This window comes from Macrobrachium nipponense, chromosome 5, assembly GCF_015104395.2.
Source record: "Macrobrachium nipponense isolate FS-2020 chromosome 5, ASM1510439v2, whole genome shotgun sequence".
Classification (NCBI taxonomy): domain Eukaryota; kingdom Metazoa; phylum Arthropoda; class Malacostraca; order Decapoda; family Palaemonidae; genus Macrobrachium; species Macrobrachium nipponense.
Window position 1 is genome coordinate 81,571,812 of NC_061107.1, and position 19,293 is coordinate 81,591,104.

General features: G+C 45.9%; 1 protein-coding gene across 1 annotated transcript in view; it reads left to right on the plus strand.

Moving 5' to 3' along the window:
- Positions 1-19,293, plus strand: part of LOC135215465 (integrator complex subunit 3-like) — a gene marked incomplete at its 5' end in the record, with an annotated part of 234,508 nt that overhangs the window by 39,274 nt on the left and 175,941 nt on the right. The window contains 3 exon segments of the mRNA XM_064250189.1: positions 1,395-1,604; positions 1,606-1,650; positions 1,652-1,971. Coding sequence (XP_064106259.1) covers positions 1,395-1,604; positions 1,606-1,650; positions 1,652-1,971 — 575 coding nt within the window.

Consider the following 19,293-nt stretch of genomic DNA (forward strand, 5'->3'; position numbering starts at 1 on the left):
TTATCAATGAACATCTTTCCATCTTTTTGTGGATATTTACTTGTTACTTCTGACAGTCATCATCATCAACGTCATAAATGCTTTTGTCAAAATTTGCCTCTGTGGGTTACATGTAAAATGGTTTCAGTCCATTTGTTATGGCCCCAGCTCTTTCTGCTTGAACACCAATCAGCTATCCTCTCTTCTATGGTTTTATTGCTTCTCCTAAGGTCTTCATTATATCACTTCCAAATCTACTGCTATTCTGTGTAACTATCACAACTGGGTCCTCAGTTTTAATGTATTTTGGGTATCTTAAATCTGAAATCATGTAATTCTGGGCATCTCATGTAATACTATCTGTTATATATGGTACACAGTACAATATGGTCCCCATGCTTATTCTACAACACCTGATTGTATTTTTAACATTGCTTCCTTTACAATCACCGTAAGCTTTGTTTTGCATTCATTGATTTTCCGTCCTCTTGTTACCATTCCACTCTTCCACCTTTTAGACATTTCTGCCACCTTTCTCAGATTCTGCTTGGAACATTGTGTCCAAGGAGCCCTTTTTCATGGAGAACTTGATAGCTTATTTCTTAAATCTGATAATCATCAAAGGACTCATCACTGGCCCTGATGTTGCTCCTGGAGCCAGTTAACTTTTTGATGTGTTCAGTTGTCTTTTGAGTATCCACAAGAAATTCTTTGATCTGTTCAACACTGGTTTGTGTGTTATATCTTATATATCTCCTGAAAATGTCTGTAGGAGTAATAAACAAATTGGAATGGAAAAACCAGAACTTGAAAAGGGCTTTGAGTTGAAATCTTTGCAATAGTTCTTTGCTGTCAGTTGTTATTGATAAGTTTTGTACATATACTGACAGGAATTTTTCAGTTTTTATTTCAACAGTATCTAATGCATATGCTTCAAGCATATTATACTGATTGAAAATGCCATGCTAATGGCAGTTCTCAGTCCTCGGTTTTATGGCGCATGTCTGGAGACGAAAATCAACCGTTTATTGTGCTGATATGCACCAATTTCCACATATTGGTGCTGATAATCGGATATTGGTGTCAATACATACCTAACAGACAATCGGCAATTTTCGGTTATCACACTGTTGTAATGGAACCCTTGCCGATATTTTGGGACTGCCTGATTATTGCAGCAACTATTACCCTAGTTGCCAGAAGTGCTGAGCAGTTGTTTATATGCATGAAACCCTTCACAGTAACAAATATTTTTTTAGGTATATTTCCTACGATCCTCTTGTTGTGCTGATAGTGTGTCAGTGATAACTCTGGGGTTTCATAAAATGTTTTGGAATTTATGACATAATACTGTTAAGAGTTAGAGTTTAGTATTTTTGTTGTACTATTATTAATTTTTAGTTTTTCCTTCACAGATAATTCCACATTTTCATCCACCTCTTGCTGACAAAATACGTGCTGGTGTACATAATTCTCTTCGCAAATCTTGAAAACGGGTTTTTATTCAGGCATTAGAACCCCTCTTTGATAACCCTCGCATGGATGTGGAGTTAAGAAAACTAATAAGAGAAACATTCCCAGAATTCTGCTCGTCATCGACTGTCACAGACATTAAACCCGAGGATTTGTTTCGTCGGTGCCACTACTTCAGTTACTAGGATGGACTTGATGGCTTGAAACTGGGTTAGATTTCACCACACCATCGGTCACTGAGAGTGTTGTAAATAGTAATAATCATAGTGAAGATGATGGGGATGCCATGTTTAGTGACGAAGAGGAGGAAGTCCCAGCTCCAAAGGTTTCGGTTCCTGTGCCTACTAAAGTAGAAGAGACATCATTGACTAGCACATTACCGGTGGGGGATGTGAAAAAAGTGTTAACCAGTGTAGGGCAAGAGGAAAAAGTGGACTTGAGTAAACACTTGGAGTTTCTTGAAACAGACATGAGAAATATTATAATAGATTTGCAAAATGAAACGGACACACAGCAAAGGTAGGAATCTTCTCTTTTTTCTTGAAAAGAAGGTTGTAGATTTCTAAGATGGAAGTGAGATGTGGTAAGAAAACTGAAGTGACTTCTTGTATGTGTTTTTTTCCATTTTGTGAATTCTTTCTTTATTTTAAGTAAAGTGCTCCCAGTTCTGTGTACAGTAATGTTAAATTGATGTGTTTATATGAAGGAGAATTCAGTTTTTATTAGTGATCTCATTTGCAGTGGTATGTTTGGGTGCAATTTCAGTGGTTATGTTTGAAAGTTTATTTGCCTTATAAAACGTTTTGACTTGATCACCACTACCGATTTGGAATACTGTGAGTCCTCATGCTATATACAGTATACAAATATTGCACAAAAACCCCCACGGTGCTATAGCACCAAAAACTTGTTGTGAACAGTAAATTTCAAACATCTAACTCACCTGTAGTTATATATATAGCTTACGTCCCTGACGTCACGGCAGAATTTCAAACTCGCCAGGCAAATCGCCGATTGGGTCAGTCAGGTGCACCACCTGTGCGCCCTCTACCAGGTACGTAGCACCATACAACTATTCCTCAGATCTTCCCTGCCGCCGCTACGGTGACATCGTTGGAACTTCGCTCGTTCTAGCCCGTGTCTTTTGCGTATTATTTGGTGAAGTACACTTTCGGCTTTGGCTTTCGCTTGATTGGATTTGATTTTCGTTTCGATATTGTTGGGTTTGACCCTTTGCTTGTTTTTGATCTCTCTTTTTGATTTCTCATCATGTCTGATTCTGCTTCAAGTTTGAGAATGTGTGTGAAAGGTTGCAAGACTAGACTTGCTAAATCCTCTTTAGATCCTCATTCTATTTGTAGTAAATGCAGAGGAAAAGTTTTGTGAGATAGGTGATAGATGTTATGAATGTGTGGGCTTGCCTGAGACTGAATGGATTGAATATTACCGCTATGTGCGTAAATTAGAGAAGGATAGGATAAGGAGAGCGAAGAAGACCTTGTCTCGCTCCTCCATAGACAGTCAAGGAATAGATAGTTCTCTATCCCTCGATAATCCTATTGATCCTCCTTCCTGTTGTATCATTACAAATCCAGTTTTCAGAAACAGGTAAAAGTCCATCATTACAGGACATGATGACGGCCATTCAAGCCCGTTGGTCAACGGGTAGAATCCCTGGCACAAGACAGGGATAAATTATGGTCTAATATGAGAGATATTAAAGTGAATAGTGAAACTTAGTGCAAGTGCAGTGGAGGGTGCGGCCCGCTCGGACTTGTCGTGCTCCTAGTCCTAGACCTCTTCCAAGCTCACCAACCCTTGTGAGAAGGAAAGTCGACCGACGAAGGGAGGCGAGAGGTTTTAGCTCCCGAGCGGTCCGTCCCCTCGAGCGTACCTGTAGACGATCCCCAGGACGCTCACCCTCGCTATAAGGAAGGCGAGGTTTAAAGTGTTTTCTTCGTCTTCTGACGACGCAGTACCCAGACGGGGCTGGCGTCAGACTTCTAAATCCAGACCCATTAAAAGGAAATCCCAGGACGCCGAGCGTCTTGATACTGGACGCAGGACGATATACGTCAAGAGCGTCCAGGATGTAGTCATTGGAGCAGCACCCCGAGCGCTTCCCTTCAGGTTCCGATATTTGCTCTCCTACCAAATTAAGACGTAAGACGTCGCACAGGTGACCATCGTCTTTGGTAGGAGGCAAGGAAATATTGGAAAGGGGGAAACCTTCGGTGCAAACTGCAACTCCGGATCGTTTCTCTTTCGATTCCGATGCTTGCTCTCCTGCCAAATCAAGACGCATGATGTCGCACAAGCGGCCGTCGTCTTTGGCAGGAAGTAAGGAAGGATCGGACGAAGGGAGACTTTCGGTGCGTGCTACAACTCCTGTTCGCTTCCCTTTCGTCTCCGATGTTTGCTCTCCTACCAATATAAGACGTAAAGATACCGCACAGGTCGGCCGTCGTCTTTGGTAGGAGTAAAGGAAGCATCGGACGATTGGATGCCTTCATTGCATGCTCCTGCTCCTCCTTCGGATTGGCGTTCTTCAGGCCTTTCATCTCAAGACGAACAGAATGAGAAGAGAGAGATTGACTTTGCAACTTCTCTAGTCTGTTCCCCAGCAGCGAAGAAGCTCCACAGTTTTTCCGTACTGCAAGATTTTAAAGCAGAAACTCTCCTCTCTTATGCAGTCATATCAACCTGCTACTCTTACTGTTAAACGCCAGGACGAAAAACGTTTTAAAGCACGACGACAGGACGAAAAACGTCTTGAAACAAGACGCCAGGATGAAAAACATCTTGAAGAAAACAAGACAGCAGGACGATAAGCGTCTTGAAGCAAGACGCCAGGACGAAAGAAGTCTTGAAGGAAGACACCAGGACGAAAAACGTCTTGAAGCCAAGACGCCAGGACGAAAAAACGTCTTGAAGCAAGACGCAAGGACGAAAAACGTCTTGAAGCAAGACTTGCCAGGACGAAAAACGTCTTGAAGCAAGACGCCCAGGACGAAAATCGTCATGAGACAGGGATGCCAGGACACCAGGCATCAAGGTACTGGACGACAAGACTCCAGGCATCAAGAACTGGACAGCAGGATGCACAAACGCAACATGACATCGCTACATCAGTTGTGTCTCCATCAGAAGAAGGAATGAAGACATCCCCCATTCTCCTTTTGATCAGATGCAAGTCGTTTCCGAGGAAGAATATCAAACAGATCTACAACCTTCAGCAGATCTTAAAAGGCTTATGAAGAAAGTTTTTGCGGAACTTTTTCCAGAAAGTTTTGTGCCAGCTGCCCCTCGTTCTCCACCTTCAGAGTTCACTTTAGGGAAGGCTTCTAAAGAATCCGACTTTACGAAGATGGTATTATCACGCTCTTCGAAAGAGCCTTGAAATTAATGAAGGAATGGATGGACTCTAAGAAAGACCCAGGGAAAAACAGCTTTCTCATTTCCTCCGGCCAGATTAGCTTCAGATCCAGCATCTGTACGACACTGGAGAAGTCCTAGGTTTGGAGTTCCAGCTTCTTCCCATGGGGACTTCTCTAGTCTTGTGGACTCTTCTCGTCGGACGGCCATGGGGAAGACGAAAAGTGTTTTGGTCTTCCTCTGAAATGGACCCAACATCCTCAAAGGGATTTTTTAGAGCCTTCGAAGTCTTTAACTCCTAGACTGGACTCTGGGTTCGTTGGGAAAGAAAATTGAAAACTGAAGTCTACCAAAACGGAAGAACTCGTTCACCTTATGTCATGCATTGACAAAGCGCTTCGAGACGGTCGAACGAGCTAGCAGCCCTTTTCTCAGCTGGAATCTTGAAGAAAATGGGCCCAATTTTGTTCTTTTCTTTCGAGTGGAGTAACGCTCACTCAGAGAGCGGAACTGCTTTTCGCTCCCCTTTCGACTCATCTTTTTCCGCATAGTTTGGTAAAAGAAGTATCCTCAGCTCTGACTCAAAAAGCGACACAAGATCTGATGACTAAAGCAGCAAGGAGAGTTGTTCCGTCAAGTTTTGCAGGACAGAAAACTTAAAGAAACCACTCCTCTACCACGTAGTTCTCGGCCCTTTCGAGGTAGATCCCTCAGGAGAGGGAATGCAAGACCTATTACAAAAAACTCCAAGAAAAGAGGCTTCAGAGGAGGAAGTAATAAAGTCTGACAAAGTTCTTCTTCAGACAGTGGTAGGAGCCAGACTCAAAACAAAAAATTTCTGGCAAACATGGGAGAAAAAGGGAGCAGCCATCCTTGGGTCTATTCAGCTTCTCAAAGAAGGATACAAGATCCCTTTCTGGAAAAAACCCCCAAAAAAACCCCCTTAGCAGAAAGACCGATCGATCTGTCAGCCAAGTACAGAGAGGAGTCAAGACTCTAGTGATACAACAAGAGGTTTCTATGCTAATTCAGAAGGAAGCAATAGAAAGAGTTCAGAACCTGGAGTCTCCGGGGTTTTACAATCGATTATTCCTGGTCCCCAAGAACTCGGGCGGATGGAGACCGATTTTGGACGTGAGTTCCCTGAATTTTTTCGTGAAGAAGAAAACAAAATTCACTATGGAGACAACGAAATCAGTTCTTGCTGCAGTCAGACGAGACGACTGGATGGTTTCGTTGGATCTCCAGGATGCTTATTTTCACGTCCCGATCCACCCAAACTCCAGAAAGTACCTAAGATTTGTTTACAAGACAGAAACATTTCAATTCCGAGCTTCTTTGTTTCGGTCTAAATACCGCACCTCAAATAAATTTTCACAAAACTTATGAGCAAACGTAGCAGCAATGCTACACAAGAAACGCATCAGAGCCTCATTGTATCTGGACGATTGGCTCCTCAGAGCCCATTGCATTCCTACGCCAACTGTCTGGAGAATCTTCAGAAAAACAATTCGATTATCAGAAGACCTAGCCTTCTGATAAACCACCAGAAATCCCAACTGATCCCATCCCAGGAAATCTTGTACTTGGGATGAGGATTCAGAGTCAGGTTTTTCGGGCTTTTTCCGTCCACATTGAGAACGGAACAAGCTTTAGAGAAAATAAGAAACTTCCTAAAGAAAGCGAAGTGCTCTGCGAGAATGGATGAGTCTGCTGGGGACCTTTTCCTCGCTAGAACAGTTTGTCTCCTTGGGAAGACTGAACCTACGCCCTCTGCAGTTTCATCTAAATCAGCATTGGACAAGAAGAAGACACTAGAGTCAATGTGTATTCCTGTTTCGAACGACATGAAACACTATCTACAAGTGGTGGAACGATCCCGTCAAGCTCCAGGAAGGCCTCTCCCTAGCAGCAGGAACCCAGACCTAGTGTTGTTTTCCGACGCCTCGGACTCGGGCTGGGGAGCAACACTGGGGAAGTTAGAAGTCTCGGGCTTCTGGAACAAGGAGCAAGTAAAGTTCCACATCAATCTGAAAGAATTGACTGCAGTTTTCCTAGCTCTCAAGGAATTAGAGAGCGTAGTCCGGAACAAAGTGGTACAGGTCAACTCCGACAACACAACGGCGTTGGCCTACATCAGCAAACAAGGCGGGACTCACTCAGTCTCTCTATACAGAGCAGCCAAGAGAACTGCTCCTCTGGCACAAAAGGAAAAAAAAACGTGATTTCTGGTAACACGCTTCATTCAGGGAGAAAAAGAATGTGAGAGCAGACATCCTGAGCAGAAAAACATCAAGTCTTGACAACAGAATGGACTCTCCATCAGAAGTTTGCAAGAGTCTATGGCGAATCTGGGGGCGCCCTTGCATAGATCTCTTTGCAACAGCGCAGACAAGACGGATGGAGACTTACTGTTCTCCAGTCCCAGACCCCGAAGCAATCCACATAGATGCGTTCCTTCTGAATTGGACACATCTAGACGTGTACGCCTTTCCCCATTCAAAGTGGTACACAGAGTGTTACAAAAGTTTGTGGCTCACGAAGGGACCAGGATGACTCTAGTGGCACCCTTCTGGCCGACAAGAGAATGGTTCACAGAGGTACTGGAATGGATGGTGGACACCCCAAGAAGCCTTCCGTTAAGAGTAGATCTACTCAAACAGCCCCACTTTGGGAAAGGTATCACCAAAAACCTCCAAGCTCTTCAGCTAACTGCCTTCAGACTATCGAAAAAAACTCACAAGAGCTAGAGGATTTTCGAGGGAGGCAGCGAGTGCAATTGCAAGAGCAAGGAGGTCTTCAACCATTAAGGTATACCATCGAAGTGGGAGACTTTTTAGAGGATGGTGCATGGGACAACTCTATTTCCTCTTCCAGTTACCTCTGTGACTCAGATAGCAGATTTTCTGCTATACCTCAAGAAGAGACGTAACTTTTCTGCTTCTACTATCAAGGGTTATAGGAGCATGCTTAGCAGCTGTCTTCAGGCATAGAAAAGAAAACCTTAATCTATCTGATAATAAGGATCTACAAGATCTTCTTAGATCCTTCGAGACAACTAAGGAAAGAATACAATCCTCAACATCTTGGAATTTGGATGTAGTCCTCAAGTTTCTCATGAGTGACAGGTTCGAACCCTTACAGGAACATCCCTTAAGGACCTCACCCATGAAAACTCTCTTCCTGATTAGCCTAGCAACAGCAACGAGGGTCAGCGAAATCCATGCCTTCAGCAAAACTGTAGGTTTCAGACAGGGCAAAGCCATTTGCTCGCTACAGTTGGGATTCCTAGCCAAAAACGAACGCCCCTCTCAACCCTGGCCCAAGTCATTCGAAATTCCGAACCTCTCGGATCTCACGGGTGAGGAAGTAGAGAGAGTTCTTTGTCCGGTAAGGTCTCTGATGGCATTACTTGGACAGAAACGAGACAAATACGTGGCACTTCAGAAGGGCTTTGGTGTTCGGTCAAGAAACCCTCTCTGCAAATGTGCGAAGAATGCGCTATCCTTTTTTATAAGGCATAATTAGGGAAGCGCATTCACATGTACTGAAGCAGATATGAAGCTACTTAAAGTTAAGACTCACGAGGTTAGAGCTGTAGCAACCTCGGTAGCATTTACAAACAAAATAGATCTCTTCAGAATATCCTGGACGCAACATTCTGGAGGAGCAAGTCAGTTTTTGCGTCGCACTATCTTACGCAAGTGCAAACTTTGTATGAAGACTGCTACAAACACTGGGTCCGTTTGTAGCAGCTCTTTCAGTAGTGGGAAAAGGGTCTACCCCTTAAAACCCCCCATAATCCAATACTCTTTTTCTTCTCTTGGAACTATTGAAAAGTTATGGTTGTTTGTGGAGACTGGATGCAGTCTTCCACAATCATTGATCTTTAGTCAGGTGATCAACTTGTTCCTTAGTAGTGCCGGTAACAAGAGTATTGTAGGGAGTCCTAGTTCACATAGAGGTTTGAACCGGTTGACAGTCTCCAAGAGGTCTTCAGCCCCCTGGGTGGATCGCTGGACCTCATAAGGAAAGCAAAGACACAATGAGACAGGATATCATTAAAGTCAGCTTCCTTAACAGGGTACGAACCCGTAAGTTTGTTTTTATTACACTTATGTCAATTCCAACGATGATAGCTGTTTCTGACCCTCCACCAAAGGTGTTAATCAGCTATATATATAACTACCAGGTGAGTTAGATGTTTGAAAATGTTATTTTCATCATAAAATAAATTTTTGAACATACTCACCTGGTAGTTATATATAATTAAATTCCCACCCTCCTCCCCTCTAGAAACTATGGGCATGGAAGATCTGAGGAATAGTTGGGTATGGTGCTAACGTACCTGGTAGAGGGCGCACAGGTGGTGCACCCTGACTACCCAATCGGCGATTGCCGCGAGTTTTGAAATTCTGCCGTGACGTCAGGACGTAAGCTATATATATAACTACCAGGTGAGTATGTTCAAAAATTTATTTTATCATGAAAATAACATATTATATTAGCAGGCAAATAAGAAGAGTGTCTGTAGATTTTAATAATCTGGAGTAATAGCACTTCAGTATAAAGGGGAACTCTGGCCAGGACATTGCGTTGATGCACAATAATCTGTTCTGCATATGAACAATTGACATTTTAAATTATTTTGTACTTTTCATAGATAACAAACCTGCGGTCTTAACATTTATTGCCAACCTTTAGCCACCTCTCTTTCGATTAACCCTGGGCTGGAAGAAAATTATCTCTTGGGGTTGAGATTGGGTCGCTGGCTGCTTCCTACCTCACCTCCGTGACAGATGGCAGATGTCACCAATTCCTTGCATAAACAATTCTTGATGTTTTTTACCGGTTTCCAGCTGGCTCCAAAAGATTTAGGCTAATGTTAAGACTGAAGGTGAATTAGCTATGAAAAATAAGAATTAATTTAAAATTGTTCCGATACGTAATACAAACCCTCGGTCCTTTAACAATAGGAAGGTAACTAGCGGCAGCTGGGACGGTCGTAAGCTTCGAACAAGGGGAGAACGGTAGTTAACTGCTTGTCCGATCGTGCGCGCGCCCGCGCGCCCGAGAGGTGAAGAATCACTTTTGCTTTCGGCCGCGGGTGTGAAGGACGTGTTCGTCATCGCTCTCTGCCCGCTTCATCGTCGTATGCTTTGTTTATATTGTGTTTTCTACTAATGGTTGGTTTGACTTGAAAATGAAACTGTAAGTACACTGTTTTCATTTTCATTACTTAATTATGAATCAACATGGAGCTATCGCCGTAGAGACGGCGATTTCCGCTCTTTTCATGAATTGAACCCTTGAATTATGTCTCGGTGCCGAGGGCGGGCGCACTCGCGCCGAGTCATGTATTTTGGGCGAAAGTGTGTAATTGAAAGATGTAAGTACTCTTTTTCATTATATTTTTGCCCTGTGCTTTCGTTGCCGAGAGCTTGATTGCGCTCGGCAAGAGCCTCTTATTTTGTATGAATAGAATGCAATGAAAGTGGATTCGCAATGCAGTTTTCTTTTCATTTTCATTTATTAATTGCATCAAATTTAATTTTGGATCAATTTCCGCTCTTACCCGGGAATTAATCCTTACGATTTATTGCTGTGAAAGTGAAAATAGCAAGTGCAGTATTGTTCATTTTCATATATATTTATGATAGCATCATATTATTATGGATCAAGTTTCCGCTCTTACCGGGAATTGATTTTTCCCTCTTTAGTTCTATTGAAGTGAATCGCAAGTGCAGTATTCTGTTTCATTTTCATATTACTTTTCACTGCTGTGCGGGGGTAGGGGAAGCGAAGGTCTGCCAGGAAGTCGTCGGAAAGCTCTCCCGCGACTCCCTTGGTATCCGATTCTTCGTCTTCTTTCCTGCCCCCCCCCGCTCAGCTTCCTCGTATTTTGTTTTGTTTTTGGGGTCTTCTTCCGTTCGGGTTGGGGCATGTCTCCCCCCTTACAGACCTTACAGACCTTACATCTTGTTCGGGTTGCCCCAGGTCCCTCAGTGTGAGGCACCTCTTACTAATCTGTCTGTGCTACCACCGCAGGTGCTACAGCGTGGGAAACACGACCTTGGAACAGGTATGGACCACTGCGGCTGCAGGGCGTGCCTAGCATCCACGATCTGCTGCAGAGTCTAGCGCGGTCTGGGGTCGGTGACCACCTTGGAGTGGTCTCCACTACAACCTTCACGGCCGCTTATGCTGCTTCTTCCCGCTGGTCTACACTCCCCATGCTGTCCGGTGACGCCGTCTGCCGCTTCTAGGGCCGGTCGCCGATGTACGAGGAGGGGTATGCCGCCGCCCCGCCTGTGTTTTCTTCGTGTTGCCGCTGCCCCAAGACTTCGCTGTTCCAGCAGCTCGCCCCTGGAACCCCGGCCGCCAGTACCAGCTGGCTGCCGATGATTCTACGAGGCGATGGCTGGGCCTGCGTACCTGTCGCTGATTTGGGTGGGTTCCCGCTACTGGCTTGGCTGTCCCTTCTGTGTTTACCTCTGCCGCTGTTCCTGCCGCTCCTGAGCTGGTTGCTGTTCCTGTCGCTCCTGGTTCCTGCGCCTGTCCATGCTGGTCCTGCCCATGGTGTGTCCTTCCCCAGTCCCAGGTCCTTCCGGACAGGTGCAGTCGGGCCGTGTTGCTTCGGCAATAGGCCCGACTCCGGCCTGGATGGAGGACCTGACGACTGTCCTGCGTGAGCTGACGAAGAAGAGGAAGGTGTCATCTTCGTCTTCGTCTGTGTTGCTGCCTCTTTCCCTTCGACTTCTAAGGCCCATAAGCCGAAGAAGAAGAAGGCTGCCTCCCCCCCCTAAGAAGTCTCCTTCGGGAACTTCTAAGGGCCCGTCCCACCTCGGTTGGGAGGGCGGGGGGTTCCTTTCTGCTGGTCCTCCTGCTCCTTCGGGAGCGGGGGTCCCGTCTCCCCTTCCGTAAGGTAAGAGATAGACGGGGACCAGAGGAGTATCGGTTAGCTCTGGTACTTCCTCGCCTGGTGCTAGCGGCGATGCCGCTACGCCAGTTCCGGCTCGGTCTCTCGTTCGCGGGAGATCCCGAGTGTACGCTCTCCCTCGGGAGACCGTGCAGCCAAAGTTTCGGCGCCAGAGTTCGCAATTCGGCGCCAAGACCACGGCCCACGGAGCAGAAGGCTGGCGAGAACCGCTCAGGTGACTTCTCGCCAGGCCAGCGGCCGCGCTCTCAGCAGCGACCAGCTGGTAACCGGGTTTTGTTATTCCCCCTAAGAAGACTCCTTCGGGAACTTCGAAGGGCTCGTCACATTCCGTGTGACGGGGTGGGGGGGGGGGGTTCTTCTGCTGGTCCTCCTGTTCCTTCGGGAACGGGGCCCGTCTCCCCTTCTGAGAAGAAGAAGAAGACGGGGACCAAGGGTGTGCTGGCTACCGCTGGTACACTCCGCCTGGTCTTGGCAGCTCTGCTGCTAAGCCAGGTACCGGCTCGGTTTCTCGTCCGCGAGAAGTTCCGAGTGTACGATCTCCTTCGGTGACCGTGCAGCCAAAGTTAAGACGCCTGAGTTCGCCTCAGCGTCATGACCGAGGCACGGAGCAGAAGACTGTCGAGAGCCGCTCAGGTGACTCTCGCCAGCCAGCGGTCCCGCTCTCGCAGCGACCAGCCGGTACCCTCGGGTGACGTGACGGTCTCTGACCGGCCACGGTTTAAGGCTGGAAGAGGTCCCCCAGGTCCCCTCGACCGACGGTACCAGCCTCGGCTGGTACCGGCCAGCGGTTTGACGTGCCGCGAGGACGCTCACGCGGTCTCACGGCGAAAGCGAGCTCTGCAGGTCACCTGACCGCCGCTCCCACAGGGACTGGGCGAATACGGTGACCAGCAGCAGCTCGTCTGACGCACGGGACCGGGGTCGACGTGCTCAGTCGAGCCGCTCGCCACAGGTGAGCGGCACGGCCAGGCCTGCAGATCGATCCCCACCGCGGGTTGGTGATCGGCTGCAGCCCCCCCCACCCCCCACGTAACGCTGGTCCTGCCAGCGAGCGGGGTGGGGGGGGAGCGTCAGGTCTGTCTCTCCACTACCTTCAACTTCCTCGGCTACACCGGGAAGAGCGAGGTAGCTAGGAGTGATCGTGAGAGGTGCGCCGCTCACGATCCCGTCACGACGCCGCACGTGCCACGTATGGTCTTAGGACCAACCAGGACGTACGCGCAAGTGATTGGAGGCGACCGTCAGGGGGAGAGAAGGGGGTAGCGTCAGTTTATCGTCTCTCCGATACCTTCAACTTCTCGGCATACGCCAGGAAGAGCGAGGTATATAGGAGTGATCGTGAGAGATGCGCCGCTCACGATTCCCGTCACGACGCCGCACGTGCCAGGTTGGTCTTAGGACCAACCAGGACGTACGCGCAAGTGATTGGAGTGGCAACCGTCAGGGATCTGTTGCTGGTCCTTCTTCTGAAGGAGGAGGGTCCTGGAGCTGCTCTTGTTGGAGGGACTGGACGGTCCTACTCCTCAAGACGCTGTAACTTCCGAGATTCAGAGAATTTAACTTACCCAGGTTATTGCACTGATTCGTCATCACAACGACCGGGGGGGAAGGATCGCCGCTCCCACCAGCAGAGCCCATGTCTCTGCTCGAGTCGTTTTGGGGCCCGAGAGGGAACCCAAACCGACGGTGGGTATGCCGCGATCGGAGCTTGCCGATTCTGTCTTGAACCAGAGTCTCTCGTCTCCGGACGAGAAGGCTCTCTCAGTTTCTGGCCGGTCGATCAAGCTACTTCCACCTCCTCTACTGCGACAGCGGCGTTTCTCTACGTGTCTTCGGACACCGTATTTAAATAAACTCCTTCGGTCCTCCTGAGAGGTTTCGACCTCGACGAGGACTGGAATGAGTCGGAGGACGGTAATCAGCTCTCTCCTGTCAGGTGTCGATCAGCCCCACCCAGACGACGTTCACAGTGGCGGCAGACCCTTACCTACAGTGAGAGTTCGTAACCCTCCTCGGGGAAAACGTTTTCTCCTGACGATACGTTTTCCCCAGACTCTGAGAGGCCATCGCCGCAAGGCGATGCTGACTCCTACTCTTCTCCAACTGCTAGTTCCACTGGGAAGGCGAGCGAGTATCCAATTCCTCCCCCATTCCCTCTCTCCTTACGGCTACGAGGGAAAGGGGAAGGATCCTACAGAGATTTCTCTGTAAGATCCCACGTTGGGACTGCGCTACCAGGGGGGACCTTCGGTTCCTACCTGACGTAAGCCCCCGGTCGTGAAGAGGGATCCTGCCCCATTCTCGATTTCTAAACTGGAATCGAGAGGCCCACCACCGATATTCGGTTTTGAGAAAACGAATTCGGGGTGGTTTCGCAGACTGCTTAGAATTCTACGGAATTTCTAGCGCATTCAGAGTGTTAGAGTTTCTTACGATCTCCAAACACTTAGGCGAGACCACGGTCCAAAGTGAGCGAGACGAGAATCCCCGATATGTTACACGATAATCGGGAACCTCGCCTATGCTCGAATTCCTGGAATTTTCTAGCATTAGGAATTAAGAGACTGCTGCTGCAAAGAAGACTATCTCACAGTAGGCGACCAACCTGGAATAGAGAAGAACGGACGGGAATATCCAGTTTGGCTGGAACTATCGTCTTTAGTATTCCCTTTGTTCACTCCATTGAAGCTTTCCTTCGAGGAAGACTTCTCCTTACTCTCTTTAATAGAGAACGAAGGTGGTCGATCTCCAATCCTTATTTTGTTTTCTTGAAGGAAAGAATTTAGGATGGAGATCGTTTGTTCAGAATCCTACAAATATACTACGTATATTAACCTCGCGACATGATTCTGCTAAGCAGTTGAATGGTCCGAGGGGTAGGCGCATATCCTGGTTATTCTACGGATTGCGACTTAGACGAAAAGTATTCTAATTGAACTGCAACCTCCCAGGAGTTTCCAGTTTCAATTTTATATACTTATGGTGTTGTCACAACAACACCATTTAAGCTTTTATATTTACCGAAATTCGTTTCGCTTAAATATAATTGCTCGAGCATATCTTTTTATGCTCGGTGGTTCTAGCCGGAACGCATTCCTTCGTGGAAGGATTACTTGGCAACTCAGGATGACGAGTCAGCGACAGCTACTGCGTATTGAATTGCCCGAGGCATTTCAGTATCAGCTGCCGCTTTGAGATAGACGGTTGTTTATGTCTTTCTCACCTGCTTTGATTGAATAACAACCGTATCTCTGCCCAACAATCACGGACTTAAGTCTCTGATTAACGGGGATTCTCGCATACATGAATGACCATCTACTGCTGAGAGACGCTAGTATTCATCGTCTTCGGTATTGCGAGAATTTTAAACAGAGATATCTATTCGACTCTCATCTTTCTGTTTACCGCACGGTAAAAAAAAGAATTCTGTAATAGTCTCTTGCTGCATCGTATCCCGATAATGCGAATGATTTTTGCGGAATCTGAGTTTGTCCTCAAATATCTTGTATCGGAGGTGTACAATTGTTCATTGTTCACCCCGGATTAGCAGATGTATTGAAAGACATCGCCTACTCCCACACATGCCAGCTCTACTTCCAAACGTTCAGCCCATGAGAAGCAGTTCTTCAAGCGGCTCTCCCTGTGTTTCATTACTGAAGAACGCCCCGCTTTCATTGCACAACGGACAGCAATGAAATGGCGGGTTAGCGTTTTCAGTCATTTGTAAGCACAGGTTTAGAATCTTGAGATTCCTTCTCTCGATTCAGCTGGAAGACGTAGGTTGCATTCATTGCCTACCTTCGTCTTCAACGTCACATAGTGTTGTTTCTCCTTAAGCTGAGATTCAACGTCTATGAGATTTTCTTGCCATCAGGGACCTCGGTCTTTGAAGGCAATTGACTTTCGCCTTTTGAGCTTATGCTTAAGAGAATCATCGCCGCGCCGTCCGGCATCGGTGACTAACAAATATTTTATTTGTTTGGTCTCTCAGCATAACTCTTAAAGGGCGAAGGTCACGTGACTTACCCGGATGCTTGGACAACTTGCCTCTACTGATTCCGAACCAGTCAGTCGGCAGCTGTCAGAGCGCCCGAGTCAGTTACGAACTATGCTGTGGGACTTAGTTCGGTTGTTCCAGAGCAATCATTACTTCGTCTTAATAGCTTGTCAGTATGAGTACTGTACATAACCAAAGTCGAGAAGAGGGATAGGTCATACGACTATTCCCTTCTTTTCGTCTTAGGTAACTGCATGACTTCTCTTGAGAAGTCAAGCACAAAGGGATGGGGATTTGTGAACGCTCGATTTCGTACCGATCTTCGTAGCGAAGACTCAGAACCCTTCGGTAACTGACGATTGGTTCGAGTCCTTCACAATACCCTCCCTAATGGACGTCACCCGCCTCCGATACGAAGGCTATGCTGCTTTGTCCTGTGAAGGTGCGACGGAGCTGTCTGAAGAAAACTCGACACCCAAGGATGAGTGCGGACGCCTCTTCATCATTCTCTCGCGTTCCGCAAGAACTTCTCCGTGGCGCAGGTAATGAAGGCAGGCGCCTGGTCCAACCGGACCGCATGCACCTCCTTCTACCTTCAGGATATTGCCCACAGTTCCTTGGATCTTTTTCCTTGGGAACCGTGGTGGTTGCTCAACACGTTGTGTAGTTAACCCAGACCCTCGCAGGCTGAACAGCAATCGAGTCCTGGTGTGACCGTAAGAATGGATAGGAATGAGAGTGTGACTGGCTCCTCTTCCCATCTTTTTCTTCCCTCTACCTTTGGGTAGAGGGACACGGTCGTCACCCTGCTGGGTAAGGACGAGATGCATGTGAGCTACTCAATAGAGCACCATCCTATCCCTTTCAGTAGGGATAGGAGTAAATATCCACCACTTCCTCCAACAAGGGGGAGGAAGTGGATGCCAAATTGAGACAAACCCATCATTTTATGATTGTCTCTTGCAAACAGGAACAAGTTCTTGCTTGCTGGTACGAAGAGATACGCTTGCCCCTCTCTCTTAGTACTTGGCCCAGAGGTCTGACCATTGATCCTGCGGTGCACACCCCGATCAATCGGACAGAGGTTTGGCTCCCTCCCTTGCCTCTTACGACCAGGCGAGGCACTCCAAGGGTTGGGACGAACACCAGTCTGTTCACCAAAAGACTTCAGATTCCTCCCACCAAGAAGTGAGTCTTCCTATTGTTAAAGGACCGAGGGTTTGTATTACGTATCGGAACAAATGACAATTTGTCGAAAATTGCATTTTTCCTAACTATACAAACCTGAGGTCCTTTACATATAGTCCCACCTCATGCCACCCCTCACTCTGCAACTTTTTGCATGGGCCTAAAGCAAAAGTGATTCTTCACCTCTCGGGCGCGCGGGCGCGCGCACGATCGGACAAGCAGTTAACTACCGTTCTCCCCTTGTTCGAAGCTTACGACCGTCCCAGCTGCCGCTAGTTACCTTCCTATTGTTAAAGGACCTCAGGTTTGTATAGTTAGGAAAAATGCAATTTTCGACAAATTGTCATTTTGTCATGTTTTTTTCTCTTCAAATATTTGCTACGGGCCATTGTTTGTATTCCTCTTGTGGAAGTTTTAGCAGGTTACTTTTTTTATACACATGTGTTCACTCTGTGTGTGCATGCTCTCAAAGTTAGGCATAAGCTTTACTATTGCTGGATGTCATTGTTTTGTTACAACTGAAGTTTGAATGAGAGTTTGGGGGATGGCAGGATTTATAGAAATGAATGAACAAACAAATTTATGGGAGGAAGAGAGGGCCAAAACATAGAAAACTATTGTCAATGTTGCTAGCTGCAGCCACTTGTAGCCTTTTACCTTATATCTATTTACACTTATTCTTCCATCTTGCTCTCTTAACTCTTGTTACTTCTTGGTGCACTCGAGGGAATTTTTCCATTTTTATCTTTAGATCCTTGCACATGTCAATTTTCTGGGTCTCCTTATCATGTCCAACCACTCCAGCACCTGCATTTCAGTAACTTGGACTAGTGAATAACAAGTGCCTAGGACTTGGGTCAGTAGCCTAAGTTTTATTAGTTCATTATTCTATTCAGCTAACGTTTGATGTAGATGAACCCAATAACAAAACTAGAAGTTTATTGCTGTAATTTGGCACTAAAATCGCAATACACGTAATTGGTGATTGTAGATTCTTTAAGCCCATATAATTGTCTCTTGTCAGCTTCAGTCTTATGCATACCTTGACACTTAAGTCAGTACAAGTCCACTTGCCAGTCAGCTTTTGTTTATCAAAATGTATTCTTCCATCTTGTAATAAGTTTTGATATTTAACTCTCTTAGGCTTTACGGGTTAAGCTCTCAGAATGCTGGTTGCACATTGATGCAAGTACATTCCTACAGTATTGGTGAATTTGTTTGAGTGGAATTTAATGGAAAGATGGTTTAAAGTTGCTGTTCAGGTTCTGACGCAGTTTGTTGAAGTACTGGTTTTAACTTTATTTTTTAAATTTTGTTAGCATTTTAATATGTTAACCGACTAATATTTGACTGATATTGCATAACCCTTTTAGAATGGAGAGCTTGTTGTTAATATGATAACCTGCCATGCTTTATAGTTACATAGTGGGAGTAGAAGAAAATATGCAGTCACCTCATTTCAATTGTTTCATCTTATTCTTACCCATTGCAGTACTTATATTACATTAGTTTTGCTTATTTAGCCAATCCAGATGGCTGACAAATAGGGACAAGTAAAGCAATATTATTAGATTTATTAATCAGGAAAATATTTTGAACTGAGCTGCACTGTGAATCATCTGTCCTTCTATGTGATGTTTTGAATGCATTGGTCAATGGGGAAGACATCCAATAACTTATGTATCCCATGCTTGAGGGGAAACAATAAGTAAGGTTGTGTATAAGTTTGGGAGTACGTATAAGAATAGAGAATCCTAAAGATGGGGAGTAAATTTGGGAAGAGGTGGCCAGATGAATGTTACAAAGTTGTAGGGAGGAGGAATGCTCTGTAAACTCAGCTGAACATCATCCAAAATAGCATCTGCAGAATGGAGAGAGAGAGGCTGATTTGAGATGGAAAGCAAGATGTTAAAGTGGAAAGTTCAAAATCAAGGTTATTATCCTTTATTGTTTGCCATGGGATAAGATGTCTTCAGTCTTGTGCACTTTATGTCTAAATTCCCAGGTGATCCAGGAGTTCACCTGATTCATTTTACATGATTTTTTTCAGCCTTTGCACTTGTCTTTGTCCTACTAATTCAGTGTTAACTTCTTGTTTTACAGAATGGGCCTTTGGATACAATGTCCATCAGCAACTTAATTTTTTATTTTTTGCATGTGATTTGCCATCAGTCCAGCCATGAATTTGGGCCATTTTATAATCAGTGTAATGAAGAAAAACTCAGGGTATTAAAAAAAAAAAAGTTTGTCAGAAACTGATTTATTAATCTGTTTGACATAAATTGATGAGGAATTAGATGTGCGTTACTGTTGGAGGATACTGGAAAGACTGTAGTATAAG